This window comes from Chanodichthys erythropterus, chromosome 20 (assembly GCF_024489055.1).
Source record: "Chanodichthys erythropterus isolate Z2021 chromosome 20, ASM2448905v1, whole genome shotgun sequence".
NCBI classification, from domain to species: domain Eukaryota; kingdom Metazoa; phylum Chordata; class Actinopteri; order Cypriniformes; family Xenocyprididae; genus Chanodichthys; species Chanodichthys erythropterus.
Window position 1 is genome coordinate 4391444 of NC_090240.1, and position 16400 is coordinate 4407843.

The 16400-nt window shown below is 34.9% G+C and overlaps 1 protein-coding gene across 6 annotated transcripts in view; it reads right to left on the minus strand.

Moving 5' to 3' along the window:
* Positions 1 to 880: 880 nt before the first annotated feature.
* The window catches only part of LOC137009561 (ankyrin repeat and SAM domain-containing protein 1A-like), a 140301-nt gene continuing 124781 nt past the window's right edge, over positions 881 to 16400 (minus strand). For 4 of the 6 annotated variants that reach the window (XM_067371883.1, XM_067371885.1, XM_067371879.1 and 1 more), the window contains 3 exons: positions 14571 to 14708; positions 13505 to 13681; positions 3401 to 8341 (listed from right to left, as the gene is read on the minus strand). In XM_067371883.1, the coding sequence (XP_067227984.1) occupies positions 8231 to 8341; positions 13505 to 13681; positions 14571 to 14708 (426 nt within the window). In that variant the 3' untranslated portion in view covers positions 3401 to 8230. Of the gene's footprint in view, positions 2657 to 3400; positions 8342 to 13504; positions 13682 to 14570; positions 14709 to 16400 lie in introns of those variants that run through there. The other 2 variants (XM_067371880.1, XM_067371882.1) reach the window with 2 other exon arrangements.

Consider the following 16400-nt stretch of genomic DNA (forward strand, 5'->3'; position numbering starts at 1 on the left):
TTAAGACAGTCTAATGTGTTTATGATCTCATAAAATTATCAAATTAATCTGGTAATTGGCTATGAATTTGCAACTCTTGTTTGAGCACAATATGTGTGGTTTTCTTGCCTGGTAAAATTAAGAAAATAGTAAAAGCACAATAACTAACAATTAAAGAATGAGCCATTACTTGACAATGAGTTGACAATTTTAGAAGCACATGAAAAGAACCAAAAAGCAAAAGTTTCAGCACACAAATATTGGCACAACAAATGGTAATGTCAAACACTGACACTGTCCAAAGAAAAAAAAAAATATCTGCTTGTATATTTTTGTGGTAAATTTGTCAACCCTCAGGGGAACAACTCTGACATAATCATCACTCTTAAAACAATTTAGTTATCAGCTTGCAAAATCACATTTGAAACAGTTTTTTGATATTGTGGAGAAAAAAAAAAAAAAAAAAAAATGCATGTTGTTGTCCAGGAAATATTTAAATGATGTTGTGTGAAACTGTTGAGTGAAATTGTTGCTGTGTCTTCTGTAATACAGGACATTAATATACTGTGTCCAAATGTTCATTTAACACCTTTCAGGTTTAAAATGGGGGAATTTCTGCTCCTAAATGTTTTTGAATAAAACTTTTGCAACTTGAAGATCTTTGATTTTCACCTATTTGCAAAGAAAAAAAAAAAAAAAAAATTATACAAAACAAATCACTTCATGTAATCAAAACACTTCACTACACAATGCCTTTAGCAAATTCATGTTTGTGCCAAATAAAATGAGCTGAAGATGTCTTTTTTATGTCTCAAATACAAATAGACATTTATGTACAAGAACCTTCATTTGGTACTTAAAGTTTTGGATACAAAAATGACATGACACTGGTTATCATCTCTTCATTTATTGGATGTACAATTATGAAAAATAATAATCATAAAAAAGACTGGAAGCCCAAGATTATTTACAATCGTTCTCTTTGATTCTGTGGCAAGGTCTCTCAGAGATACCATTGTCAGTCTCATGCTCACTTACACCATGATATGTTGAGCTTTAAAAAGACGTTCCTCTCTAGATATGACAAAAACATGACCAAAAAGTAAACAGAAAAAAAAAATAATAATACATACAGTACATACATATACATATATATATAGAGAGAGAGATATCTATAAAAGCATAATCATTCAAGTATCAAAAGACAGACCACCCAAGATTACTTTACAATCCAATATTGTTTATATTTTAATCATTTAGCCATGAATATGATCAGAACTGTCACCGTTGTATTCGCTAATATGATTAGTTGTGCAAACACTGCGGCTGATACAGGTGCTAGCATTAGCATCTGCTTGTATTTAGCACTGTACCCATTTTTAACGTACCATGTTAAAAATGAAGAAAAAATCAAAATAAAAAGTACCAGACTTAAAATCCTTGTAAACTAGGGCTAAATGCATATAGGAATATTTCCCATCTAAACCTCATATTTATGCATTATTATCTACACAAAATATAAGCACGGGTTTGTCCATGACGGATGATTATGCAAATTTAGATTTTTAAACCTTTTCATCTGTTTAATTATTATTTTATCGACATACCCTGCTTTCTGCAACTTAATAATTAAAAGGAAGGAGACAAATAGTTCCATTAAGAAACTCTACACATAAAAACAACTCGCTGTTGCTTGTAGTGTCACATTAACGTCGTCATTTTGTATTAGAAATCACAGTATACATGTAAAAGTCACTACAAGTACCAAGATCAGGAGTGTACCATTCTCATGCCATCATAAAGTTATTAACTAATCATAATAGTGTACCATAATAAGTCACAACACAGAGTATCTCCCATTAATCTGGCATTGAGTTTCTGTCTGTGACATTTGTACGCCAGAACTTTCCTATTGAAACTCCTACCGTAGTTCACAATCCTTATGTTAGAATTGTCTTGTCCACATTGTTTAGTTTGACAGACATTTGTACTAAAGCCTGTCGGTCATGGGACTTGAAATACTGACAGTAAGAATCAAACATCTCAACTTACGGATGTATTGATCTGAATTAGACATCAAAAGACAAGACTGAACTCTCTAATCAGTGTTTTGCTGAATTGGAATCAGTGTTTCTAAATTACTGGTTTTATTTTTTATGTTGTCAGACAAAATAAAAGCATCTACACTTTGTGAGATGAAAGACTATAAGTTTAGACGACAAAATCACAGACAAAACAGGAGTGTGTAGACTGTCGCTTCACAATAAAAACAAAACAGAAATCAAAGCAAAGACAACGTCAACACTGGCTCTTGTTAATCGGGCGAGAATACAGTGACTGCTGCGTGTTTCCAGTGTTTGAAAGTCTTTGAACACGTCTGAAATCTGATAAAAGCAAGATGTTTTTCAGAGGGAGAGGTTTTGTTAAGCTTGGGAGTGTTAAAATAGTGTATGAGCGGAGCAGCGGACGGGATATTTTTTGTCTGTCTTTGGCTCGTGTTATTAAGGTGAAAACCTGGTGCTGGATGGGAGGAGTTCACTGCAGGTGTGAGTAGTTTTCCCACACTAACATATAACTATATAAACGCACACAAAATACAAGTGATGTTTCATCCACAGTCATGCTGTCATTGGCATCCCAACTTTCCTTTCTGTTTGGCATCCGACACAGTGGTCAGCTACAGGGAGACATACACACACAGGGATTAAAACAAATCAAACAAATAAAATGTGGGATCTGGTTAACATGCTAATACCATTTACAACGGATATGAGAAAAGCAGGGAAGAGAAATGAAGGTGGAGAAAAGGAAAATGCTGTAGTAACGGTCATTTTCCCACACAAAATCTTCTCCCCTTTTGGACCTTAAAGATAAAAACTTGCCTGCCTGACGAGAAATCATACATTACCAGGTAGGATGCAGCCAACTGAAAATTCTGCAATATTCTTGCTGAATATCCAGTTTCACTCAGAAATACATCAGATAAAAATTTTTAATTACGCATCACATATCATGTGATATAACTACAGCTTATAGTTAGCTTATAGTTAACATGCTAAACCCTTAAGACTGGAATAGACCACAACTTTTGCACAGATTTTTGCTGCGATTTAAAGACTGCAGATTAGGGCTGACCGATATATTGCATGCGATTGTCACACGCATTTCGTCAGTAAAGCCGGTTCCCTGATTACCGCTAAATCGCCATCACCTGCTTTCAAATGGAGCGGCATTTAATAGACAGAGCCGTAGTTCACTGACAAGCCACGCAATATTGCGTTCATTATCAAAGGCGATTCATCTGCGATATGAACGCGATATTGCGTGGCTTGTCAGTGATCTACGGCTCTGTCTAAAGCAGGTGATGGCGATTTAGCGGTAATCAGGGAACTGGCTTTACTGACGAAATGCGCGTGACAATAGCATGCGATATATCGGTCAGCCTTACTGCAGATCTTTGAGAACAGTTGCTCAAGGTCAGAGCCAGTCTGCAGACTTTGGCCAGTCAGAATTGACATATTTCATAGAAAAATCGCACAGTTTCCATCCAAAGTTGCAAATTTAACTTGTGTGCAAAATTGAAATATCGCATTAAACATTTGCAAATAAAGCAATGTTTCCATCCAGTGAGCCGAAGAAAACAAAATCGTCATCCTAATCATTTGTTAATGTATTCATTATTTCAATGAGTTCATTGTTTCTGCCTTAAATTAATAGATTGTTAGCCAACTGCGTGATTTGTATATACACATTTCTGAAATTACATAACTTGCAGAGTCACCTCTTGATATCAGATCACTCTAAATTGTAATGTTGACATGCATTTTCTGTAAAGCTGCTTTGAAACTATATGTATTGTCAAAAGCGGATTCACAAATAAATGAATTGGAAATCAATTAATGGAAATGGAAATTTACTCTGTAAATGTTTTCTATCATAGTTTATGTGCATGTTTTCTTATCGGATAAAAAGTTTATCCAACTCAAACAAGCGCGTACATTTTTTTATGCAGATTTTTAGATTTTATGCACATCTTGCGATTTCAATCCAGCATTTTTTTTTTTTTTTTTTTTTTTTTTTGCAATATCCCAAAATTTGCAACATAGGACACAGACTTTTTAGCTTCAAAATTTTAATCCATTTAGTTTAATATTTTGAGCTGATTTTAGAACACATTGTTTTTATTTGTTGCACATCTTCTGGCAACAAGGTGCATATTAATTTTGTTGTGTTCGGAACGACTTGCAAGGCCTCAGTCCTTTAGTGTATGATAAGTTTCTGTAACCATTTACAAAGACAGCACGTGTATGAAGCCTACCGTTTTAAAATCTGTTCCAATTTCAAATGTTGTGTAGTGTATTCCAGCCTACTCCATGCAACCATATCAAACCATCATAACTTTGTGCTTTCAGTGTTAGATAAAGTAATGCTATATTTTCTCTTCGAATTCTGTATTTAATTTTCAGAGGGTATACTTTTTCTACACACCTCTGACTCTGAATAGATGCCGCATTTTGTGTGTATAATGGCTGATACAAAGTATAGTTGACTGTTGTCCGAGGCGAAATATTTCCTGCTGGTTTCATGCGTCTCCATGACCATTTTCTCAGATGATTACTGTACATAATTTCAATTGAAATGATAAATTTTCATGTCTATAGTATGTATTTATTTATGCTCTGCTTCACCCACATCAGGCTTTATTTTGCGATAATGACCAGCAGACTCGACTATAATGGGTGCGTCTCAATCAACTCCCTAGGTCATGAATCAGTATATCATGTACATGAATTCAGGCTCTGGTAAGGACAGAAGGACCCTGACTCACTACACATTGGGACACTGATGGTGACATGACAGCATCCTCGTACAACCTCATTATGTGTGGTGAGTTGGCACATGTGATTTATGTCTAGCGCTTCTGAACATTCGTTAAGCGAACACAGTGAGCATCGATGCTTCCTGGTTTTCACAGTGCATTGTGGGAGTTTTTAGGGAGCCAATGTTTCAGTGCACTAGAAGGATTTTGTGATTGAAACAGCCCTTAAAATGGTCGACTCCTTGATCAGTGCATTGACTACTGAACTAGGGAGCTGACTTAGACTAATTATGTGATCCCCTACAAAAGGATGAAGCTACATTGATTATTAGGCATTACAAATGGTGAGCCCTTGGGGTCCAAAGGGATAGGATTTTGAGGAGAGAATATTGAATATTGCGCAACAATAGAAGAAGCAGACTGACGTAATGTGAAAATGAGAAAACTTTCAAGGCGAAGAGAGAACAGCATGCAATATATAGAGATGTTAGACAGGATGAGATGATGATCATAGATCAATAAATATAACTTTATGCATATTTACCCATTGATACTGAACTAATTCTGTCATCTCTGTATAACTGTCCTTACTGTAAAAGGATATAACAAATAAAAATGGCTGCCAGTGTGTCATCATCATGAAAGCCCATTTCAGCGAGACAAAGAAAATAATGCTTGTGTAAACGATAATTATGATTTACCCTAAATATAATTATGACCTTAGTATTTTACAACTTTGACTTTTTATCAAAGTTATGAAATACTACAGTCATAATTATAAGATAATAAGGAGGTTAAAAAGTAAATTATGCGATAAAAGGCCATAAGTGAGATCATCATTTTGACAAAAAGTCATTATGAATTTTGATTGGTCAATTTCAACTTTCAATATAATTTATGGTTCAGTATGTCAAAATAATTACAAGTCGTCGAAGTTATCAATTTAAACTTTTTATATCATAATAATTTAGTAAGTCAATTTCAACTTGATCATAATTATAACATAAAAAGTAAATTATGACAATTTCGACTTCTCATAATTATGGCATACTACCTAATAAATTGATATAAAAGCTAAAATTATGAGACAAAAAGTAATAATTATGAGATGTGTCAATTATGATTTATGAGTGGCGGATGGGCTTCCATATCATCATAATATATGCAGTGACATTTAGTTTTCCCCCCAATATATAGTATTTGTAAATGCACCTATTATTTACATGATCGCATGAGAATTTTTAAGGCTTGTGAAGAATATATGAACATAATTCCACCTTTAAATCCCTAAGACAAGAAAACAAAAGACAAAACAGCATTTCTAAACCAAAATGGCATTTGATCTTGTACGAAGCCACATTTACTACAACACTGGTTTTAGTCTCCTTGTGCATGTGCCACCTGATAAAGTCTATAATGAGCAGTCGATGTTACATTTTACTTTGAGGAGATTGCCTGCTAAAAATGTGTCTTCTGTCAAGGAATCAGACACCTCTTTGTGATTTGGTTCAGACATTTAGGCCCAGCCTGGTCTGCTAACTCAGACTTAAGACAACACATCATATCACAGTGCTAAACGCAAATCCATATACTGGCAGCAAAATTACATTTACAGTGAGGTACTTCAATCCCAATTCAATTATCTTCTAATGTACTGAAGGAAGCTTCTGCCAGCTGTCTAAAATCCCATCTGGATGTTACGATGGACAGAATGTATAGCATCTATTAGATGTGCATAGTAACATAACAGGAATAATAATAATCCATCTAGTCCTTGCAGTCCATACTAACATTTTTAGATGCCATTAAGTAAGCTAAAAAAACAAACAAACAACTGCAAACAGTGCTTAACATCTGATATTCTACTCGCACTTTCCATGAAAACGGGTACAAAATGGGGCCTAAAACTTAAAGTGAAGTCATTTTTTCTTTGTAGCAAAAGGAAAGGATGTGCTTAACCTTCATAAAATTAATCTGTAAATGTTGGGACTTTTGATTGCAGTTAAAAATAAAAACAACAAAAAAGCAAAAATCTAAATAAATAAATATAAACAAAGATTCTGCTTAATTAAGCCTAACTCAGTAGGTGCTGGCTAGTTTTTGGTTTGTAGTTATTCATAAGTTATTCAACTAACCATATGTTATAGAAATATATTTGTTTTTTTTTTTTGGTTTTTTTTTGTTTTTTACAATAACTTTGGTAACAGGGTTGAACAGCTGAAGTTGACAAATACAGTCAATAATAATTTGCTTAAAAAAAAAAGAAAGGAAAATTAGATGATTTACTCTTTCCCCATAATGGTGTAGAAAAGGTCCAAATGATGTAAAATTAGTATTAAAAAATATATATATATATATATATATATTTTTTTTTTGAATATAGAGTAAACTCAAATTGTGGGACACAGCTAAATATGTTTTATGATCATTAATTAATATAATTATGTAATTAAGTAACAATTTTATTTTAATAATAATAATAATAATAATAATAATAATAATAATTATTATTATTATTATTAGTTGTAGTAGTAATCATTACTAATTATTACTATGGACGCTGCCGAAAAGGTCAAGACCTCTCTTTCCATTTTCCTTTTATGTTTTTTTTATGTTAGATAACAGTTCATCTAACATGTTTATTAGTTCCACGTCAAAACAATGTAATTTGTGGCAAAACTTACAGGACATCATATGTACCATATTCATGGAAAGTGCCTTTAACATAATACTTGGCTGTGTTTTTTATTTTTTTATTTGATGCTACATGTTTAGTGAAGTCCAGGCATTTTAGCTCAAACTGAAGAGGAGGAAGAGGAAGTCTTGATCAGTGTCTCATTGTGGTCGATGCCTGGATGAGACGAGCACCACAGAAGGGAGGAAAAGAAAGAAAAAAAAAAAACAGTTAAGTGAAAAAACTGTCAGTGTGAATAGTGGAGGGAGAGTCCTTTGAGCAGAATGGAGTAGGAAATATTAGTTTCTTCACATTTGAAACAGGAAGGTTAAATGACAGTATTGATGAGATGTTCTGGTCCTCAGCACTTATACTTTGGTTTCAGGCCAGTTATGATACGACTAACAGGCTCCTAAACTGGGCGGCATTACTTGTACGAACTTAAAGGGCTACAACTGGACAGAGAATCGTGAGAACGGTGGGAAATGTGTTTGAGTAAGATTGGAGGTTTGTTTCAGCCGAGTAAGGCCTCAGGAAAGGGTTGTTGGACAGCCAGAGCAGAACTAGGCTTCAGGACTGTGCGAGACAGACGGAGAAGAAAAGGGTGAATGGATAGGTGGCTTCCGTGTGGAGGAGAATAAGGAGGAAGGAGTTCGGTCATGTTGGCAAGGGGAGGTCAGAGTCTATCTAGAGAGTGAAGGCACAGAGCAAAAGGAAAAGGTGTGAGGGGGCGGGACGTGGAGGAGAGGAACGTCCAATCAGAATATGGTGGTCTCGTACTTGGTGCTGACGGTGCGCTTGGGATCTTTGGAGTCCATGATCCAGGTCGCACTGCTCTGACTGTGAGCGTCCACATCCAGCGCTTCCACCTGAAAGAGCAGGGCGGAAGACATGTAAAGAGCTTCGAAGAGCTGTCAGTACCACCTCAGGCTATCATTTAGCTTTATGAAACACTAGCTCCTCTTACTAGAGATACGTTTATGACAGATGTGGGTCAGGTTTCCTTCACAGGAATATTACTGCTTCTAAATGAGACCTAAAGCTTTTAAAGGAATATTCTTGGTTGAAAACAACATTTAAATTTGTCAAAATCTACAATTCCTTTAAAAATGATTAAAAATAGAAAATCCTCAGTGACTTGAAGGAATCCCATGTTACATCTAAATACACTACAGTTTGGGATTGGTAAGATTTTTAAATGTTTTTGAAAGAAGCCTCTTTTACTCACCAAGGCGGCATTTATTTGATCAGAAATACAGTAAAAACTGTGATATTGTGAAATATTTTTTACACTTTAAAACGACTATTTCTATATGGATATATTGTAAAATGTAATTTATTCATATGATCAAAGCTGAATCATCCAGTCTTCAGTGTCACATGATCCTTCAGAAATCATTCTAATATGATGATTTGATGCTCAAGAAACATTTCTGATTATTATCAATGTAAAAAAAAAATGGTAAGACTTTGGTATGGGGAACACATTCACTATTAACTACGACTTTTGCCTCAAACTCTTAAAGGGTTAGTTCACTCAAAAATGAAAATTCTGTCATTAATTACTCACCCTCATGTCGTTCTACACCCGTAAGACCTTTGTTGATCATCTGAACACAAATTAAGATATTTTTGTTGAAATCCAATGACTCAGAGAGGCCTTCATAGCCAGTAATGACATTTCCTCTCTCAAGATCCATAAATGTACTAAAAACATATTTAAATCAGTTCATGTGAGTGCAGTGGTTCAATATTAATATTATAAAGCGGCGAGAATATTTTTGGTGCGCCAAAAAAACCCCAAAATGACTTATTTAATGATGGCCGATTTCAAAACACTGCTTCAGGAAGATTCGGAGCATAATGAATCAGCATATCGAATCATGATCCGCCAAACGGCTGAAATCACGTGACTTTGGCCCTCCGAACTGCAGATTTGACACGCTGATTCATTATGCTCCGAAGCTTCCTGAAGCAGTGTTTTGAAATCGGCCATCACTAAATATTTTTTTTTTGGCAAAAATATTCTCGTCACTTTATAATATTAATATTGAACCACTGTACTCGCATGAACTGATTTAAATATGCTTTTAATACCTTTATGGATCTTGAGAGAGGAAATGTCATTGCTCCCTATGCAGGCCTCATGGAGCCATCGGATTTCAACACAAATATCTCAATTTGCGTTCCGAAGATTAACAAAGGTCTTACGGGTCTGGAACGCCATGAGCGTGAGTAATAAATGACAGTGTGTGATCTAACCCTTTAAATCACTGCTTATTAATAGTTAGTAAGGTAGTTGTTGTAGCATTTAAGTTTAGGTATTGGTTTGGATTTAGGGATGTAGAATATGGTCATGCAGATTAAAGCATTAATATGTGCTTTATAAATACTAATAAACAGCCAATATGCAAGCTAAGCAACTAGTTAACAGTGAGAATTGTTCCCCATACCAAGGTGTTACCAAAAAATAGCTGATGCTTCATATTTTTGTGGAAACCGTGATACATTTTTTTTCCAGGATTTTTTGACAAATAAAACAGTATTTATTTGAAATTAAAGTCTTTTTTATCAAATAGGTTAGTTTAGAGACATAAAATGTATGTAATCTATGGTGTGGATTATTAAAAAAAGAAGAAAAGAAAAAGCCGCAAGATGTAGCGCTCACAGCCTCAGTTGAATGTGTGCTTCCTCAGAGCACCAGCAGGGGGCTTCACAACACTACAAGTATTTGTCATCATAGCACTGGTAAAAAAAGATTGGTTACACTACAGCAAAAGTAGACTAGATATGGATCTGCCAGAAAAGTCATAGAAAGAGAGGAACCATGGGAATTGGAGCTATTGAAGTGACAAGGTGAATAAAGGACGAGCTGGATGAAGGAAAAATGGAAACCGAGCAATGGAAAGTGTAAAGAATGAGAACAAGAATACAGCAAGGTGAAGCTGAATTGAGAGGATGAAACCAAAGAAACATCTAAACATTAAGCAGTGACTGGACTACAAATGCAGACACAGACAGACAGATCATCAGATGTGTTTTCTGTTTTTATGATTCATCCATCATCCATTTGGCAGAAAAAAGAACATCTAACTTTCAAATATAGAACAGAGTACTATAATGGTCCCACTTTATATTACGTGTCTTTAACTACTACTAACATTTTAATTAATCATTTGATACAATGCACTTATTGTGTACAAACATGTACTTATATTATAATTACCTGCATGCAATTACATCTGTAATTGCATCTATTACTGTTAACTTCCCTTACACCTCAACCCACTCTTAAACCTAACCATACCACCAAACCTGTCCCTAACCGTACCCATATCCACCGCAATAGCAGACGAGAACACGCCGTCTGTGAATGTGTCTGTGTGACACACAAAATGCCTGTTTTGTCAAGTATCCTCATAAGACATTCATATAACATCTTAAATGAACTTAACGAGTTGTGAGAAAATGAGATGAGCCTAATAAATTGAAATTGATAGCTTTCAGTTATACTGTTATGTTGAATGTCTGTAATTAATGTTTAAAACATATCGTAGCAGTATTAGTATCATGATACTGGCCTTCATTCATAAAATTAAACTAATATTTAAAATATACTGTCTTTAATTTGTTTCTACATTAATTTAGAGTGTAACTGTGAAATTATTACAATTATTACAATATAAAAATCCAATGTTTTTAATTGATTAATTACAGAAAAATGCAATTAACTTTTTTTAATCAACTGACAGCACTAATATAAACACAATAAGTACATTGTACTTATTTTTTAATTACATAGTAGTTAAAGACACCTAATATGAAGTGTGTCCCTTATACAGTTATGTTCAAAATGATAGCAATGCGTTTAAAAAAGTGAGTAAAGCTCAAAATCCTTATAATAACCTTTATTTCAATACATGCATTGGGAACACTGCACATTCTATTCTAAATCAAAACATGAAGAAAAAAATACCAAATTTGCTATTACTTTATAGAAAGTGAAGAAAATGAATATTTGGCTGTGTCTGCATTTTTCTTTACAAAGTCAATATTTAGTTGTATAACCACAGTTTCTGAGAACTGCTTCACATCTGTGTTGTATGGAGACGATCAGCTTCTGGCACCTGTGAACAGGTATTCCAGCCCAGGACGATTGCACTACACACCACAATTCCTCTGCATTTTTTGGTTTTGCCTCAGAAATAGCATTTTTTTTTTTTTTTTATGTCATCCCACAGGTTTTCTATTGGATTCAGGTTCGGGGATTGGGCTGGCCACTCCATAATGCTAATCTTGTTGGTCTGGAACCAAGATGCTGCTCGTTTACTGGTGTGTTTGGGGTCGCGGTCTTGCTGAAACACCCATTTTAAGGGCATTTCCTCTTCGGCATAATGCAACATGACCTCTTCAAGTATTTTGATGTACTCAAACTGATCCATGATCCCTGGAATCCAATAAATAGGCCCAACAACATAATACGAGAAACATCTCCATATCATGATGCTTGCGCCACCATGCTTCACTGTCTTCACAGTGTACTGTGGCTTGAATTCAGTGTTTGGGGGTCACCTGACAAACTGTCTGCGGCCCCTAGACCCAAAAAGAACAATCTTGCTTTCATCAGTCCACAAAATATTGCGCCATTTTTCTTTAGGCCAGTCAATGTGTTTTTTGGCAAACTGTGACCTCTTCAGCACATATTTTTTCAACAATGGGACTTTGCGGGGGCTTCTTGCAGATAGCTTGGCTTCACATAGGCATCTTCTAATTGTTACACTACTCTTAGTTAACTTTAGACTTTCTTTGATCTCCCTGGAGCTGATCATTGGCTGAGTCTTTACCATTTTGGCTATTCGTCTACACTGCCGGAATTCTAATAGAGAAGAAGAAGAAGAGAGCTAGTTCAAGATGAGCATTTATGGTTAAAATGCATATTATTGTTATTTTTATAAGAAAATGAGCAATGGTTTCTCTAGATTTATTATATAGACTCTTATTCCTCATCTGGGATCGTGTAGAATGCTTTGAAGCTGCAATGTAACTGTAATTCTGACCTTCAACCGTTGAGAACATTGAAATCCTGTAATGTTTTCATCAAAAACCTTCATTTTTAAACCTTAATGACATGGGGGTGAGTAAATTATCAGGAAATTTTAATTTGAAAGTGAACTAATCCTTTTAATAAGGGCCATTTGTTTGACATCAGTTTTTTTTTCCACAGAATTAATTGAAATTGATTGATCTCTAATTGAACTCCACACTGCTATTATTTTGAACACACCCATTTCAAATAATGATTCATTTACACAATCAGCAGCATGCATGTCATGACTGTTGGGTCTGTTGGTTTTCTATTACTCTACTACACCTATTAGTAAAATATTTGCCATGTAGAAATACAATTTCTATCAAAAACAGTGATTGATCTGGTAATGTACTCTACTGTAATTAGTAGAGCTTTTAATCTTTGCATATGTATATATTCACATAGCCTATTGATGGCATATTCTGGCTAAAAACCGCCCACTTAGGCTGTTTGCACCTGGTATTAAGATGCGCTTTGGTTGATCGGATCACAAGTGGGTGACCCTAAATACAGGTGAAAATGGGGCGTAAAATGTTTTGCTCTAGTTGAAAACGCATTCAACCGGATTGCTTTCATATTATAAATGCTCATGTGATCGAATGTGTTTGAACAGCCACAAAAGACTGCCTACTCTCCACCTACTGACCTAATGAGTAAACATTATGGGAAGCGAGCTAGCCAGATGGGATTTAAACTTTGTCGACTGAAGACCCAAGTTTGGTTTGAAGATGAAAAAATGTACCAAGAGGAAGACAGGATGGGACAATCTGATTGACATGTAAAATAAACTAGCACATCTAACATTGTGTTAAATCTGAAATCGGACCAATGTAAACACTCTGATGTTTAAATTTGTTCAAAGCAATTGGCAAAAGCCTGTGCAGCCTGACTCAAGGAAGCCATGTAGTTACTAGTGGGATGTTTTCTGTGTGCACGCTCTCACCCCTGACTTGCGCATGCTCCCTCGTGGTTTGGGCACGGGTCTGCTGCTCTTGGTCTCAATGATCTCCGCCGCTCCCGCCGTGCTCTGCTGCTGTCTGGTCCTCTGGGCCTGCAGTGCCAGCTGATAGGCCACTTCAAACGCTTGTCCCAGCGTCAGAATGATCTCATAGGTCAGGTTCTGTCAGGGAGGTGGAGACGCAGTAATTAATGATGATGGGGTGCTTAAACAGCTATTAAAAAATGATCAAAGAGTTCAAATGACCTCAATCCATCTTCAGAGGTTTCTTAAATAGCTTCACCAACAGAGTCATACATCAATACATTTCTACAAGCCTCCACCATTATACTGCACTTAAGAGGCATTTTAACTCAAAGTGTGTAATAACAAGCTTAGATATGTCAAGTAGTGTAATGAAGAGCAGCTTTTCATATAATTGCACATTAGACATCATTGAGTCTCTGAAAAGGGACATCAGGACAGATGTAATTAAAGTGTAATGAAATCTCTTTAGAGTTTTGTTGATCCTTTTTCTTCTTTTCTAATCTAGGCCATAAAGAAACACTGCAACAGTGAACATAAACTCTAAATCTTTTTTGTAACTTCATCCCGTGTATCTTTGTGTTACTAGAGTCTGGCTGTAAGTATTGAAGGTGCGTGTCTGTATCATTCAGACAGCTGTATGATCAATGTAATTTTAATGGGCTGCTGCTCACAACCTCTTCAATATAACTCTTTGTGATACTATCAGAGTCCTGGCACACGGCCCATGGTGCTCTGCACACCACAGAAAGAGAGAAAGAGACAGAGAAAGACATTCACGATGTCCAGAAAAATGACTATGAGCAGTGCTTCTCAAATGGTTCATGACAGGTCTGTTCAGATTATCACAGACAGCAAGAAAAAAAATGTTACTTTTTACTTTAAAAAAACAAAAAAACATCAAAATGCAAAAAGCTTTTTTTGTAGCAGTACAGTAAAATCAGCATATAAAACTGAAGCACAACACTTGAGAAGCACTGAAGCGTTCATCTATCATACAGCGGCATGATGGTCTTGTTTGTCTTACTACGTCTACGGTGCTGAACACGTGGCAGTAATGATGGCTGCTCAGCAGATCTTTAGTGATGTAAGCAAAGGTGCAGAGGTCCTCTGGGTCCTGAGCCGCACACGAGATGTTCCGGATCTCATGTTCTGCGATGATGTTCTGCACACACAAATCCAAGATGATATTAGCCCTTGTGCGGTCTTCGGGGTCTTTTTGACCCGCAAATGATGTTTGCTCAAATTAAAAAAAAAATTCTCTTTGTCCAAATGGCATGAGACTTTGTACGGTGGTTAACACTTTTAAGATCTACAAATTAAAAAAAAAATTGGAGTGATATCTTGTTTTTATGTAAAAAAAAAAAAAAAAAAAAAAAAGTTACGTTCGTGGTCAATATAATATATTTTGTAACAATATAATATATTTTGTTAAAACCAATGTAATTTTACTCTGTTTATTAATGTTTTTTCTCAACATTTGTGCAGTTTTTGGAGGATTTGTGATATCTTTTAAATTTATATAAATAAATTAAAAAATATTTTTTGAAATAGTTTTTTATGCATGAACAGCTTTTTATGTAAAATTCACTTTATTTTTAGTTTTCTAACTTTCATTCATGTGGATAACATGGATAATTTGACATGGTTTAGTGTAAGATCTTTTGAAAAATGCAGTTTTAAAAGTAAAAAAACTTTCACTTTTACCAGTAGATGGCTGCAGAGCTCCACTATTTGCTATGTGCTATTTGAATGACTGAAAGATTTCTTTTCACAAGTTTTTTTTTCAGTTGGATTCATATCTAAATGTTATGAAATCACAATTATAACAATAAAAATTACTTTGTCAAAGTTTAGCATTTTTTTGTGCAGGGCAAAATCAGTTTTTCAATAATAATTTTATAATAAAAATAATAAAATAATAAAATAATAAAATAAATAATTTTTATTTTTGTGTGCGTGTGTGTGAGCATGTCCATTTTGTATTGGGGATTTTTTTTGCATTTTTGGAAGTGTGCCACTTCATTTCTGTCTATGTGTGTTGTGCGTTGTTTCTGATTTTGAGAATGGATTTTGTCCAGTTTCTTAGTGGGGTCTCTGTGGGTTACATTATTGATGATATTATTGAAAAACTGATTTTTTTTCAGTACAAAAAAATGCTTAACTTTGACAAAAAGTAATTTTTTAAATGTTATAAATGCTTAACATAAAAATATTGTCCTTACACTTTGTTTACGTTGCCGTTGTCTTAGCCTTAGATGCTGTTGATGACAAGAAATAGTTTCTCCCTGGATATTGTTTTAGGATTAAGCCACATAAAGCAGTAATGTCCCAGCGACACGGCTGTAACGCATTGCTTTCAATGAGAATTGAGAAATATTTCATGTCAAACCTCCACTGAGGCATAGGGCTTGGGAATTTTGTCATCATAACAAATGATGGTATATTTTTTTTATTTGAACAGTAGCTATAAAGTGAATCCTAATCCCAAACAATTTCTCAATATAAAACAATATAAAACACAGAGCCAGACGAAAAAGTCAGTTATTTAGATGTTGTTTTGGCCTTTATTCATATAAAAAGTAAAAAGCTAAATGACGGGATTGAGACTCAAGCGGGAACTTGATAATGTTAGAGAGCTAAACAAGTGGCTATAAGATTTAGAAATGTAATGTTTAGGTTAAAATATAAATGTAAAAATAATAATAATAGTAATTTAACGAATGAAAATGAATCAATGTCATTTAGGCAGGATCTTGAAGTGAGTCATTGCACCAGAGTAAAAGGCACTAGAGGGCGCTTTAGCGTCTGTGGCGCAAAACACTGGAAATTAAATTTAGATTTTTTACATATTAAA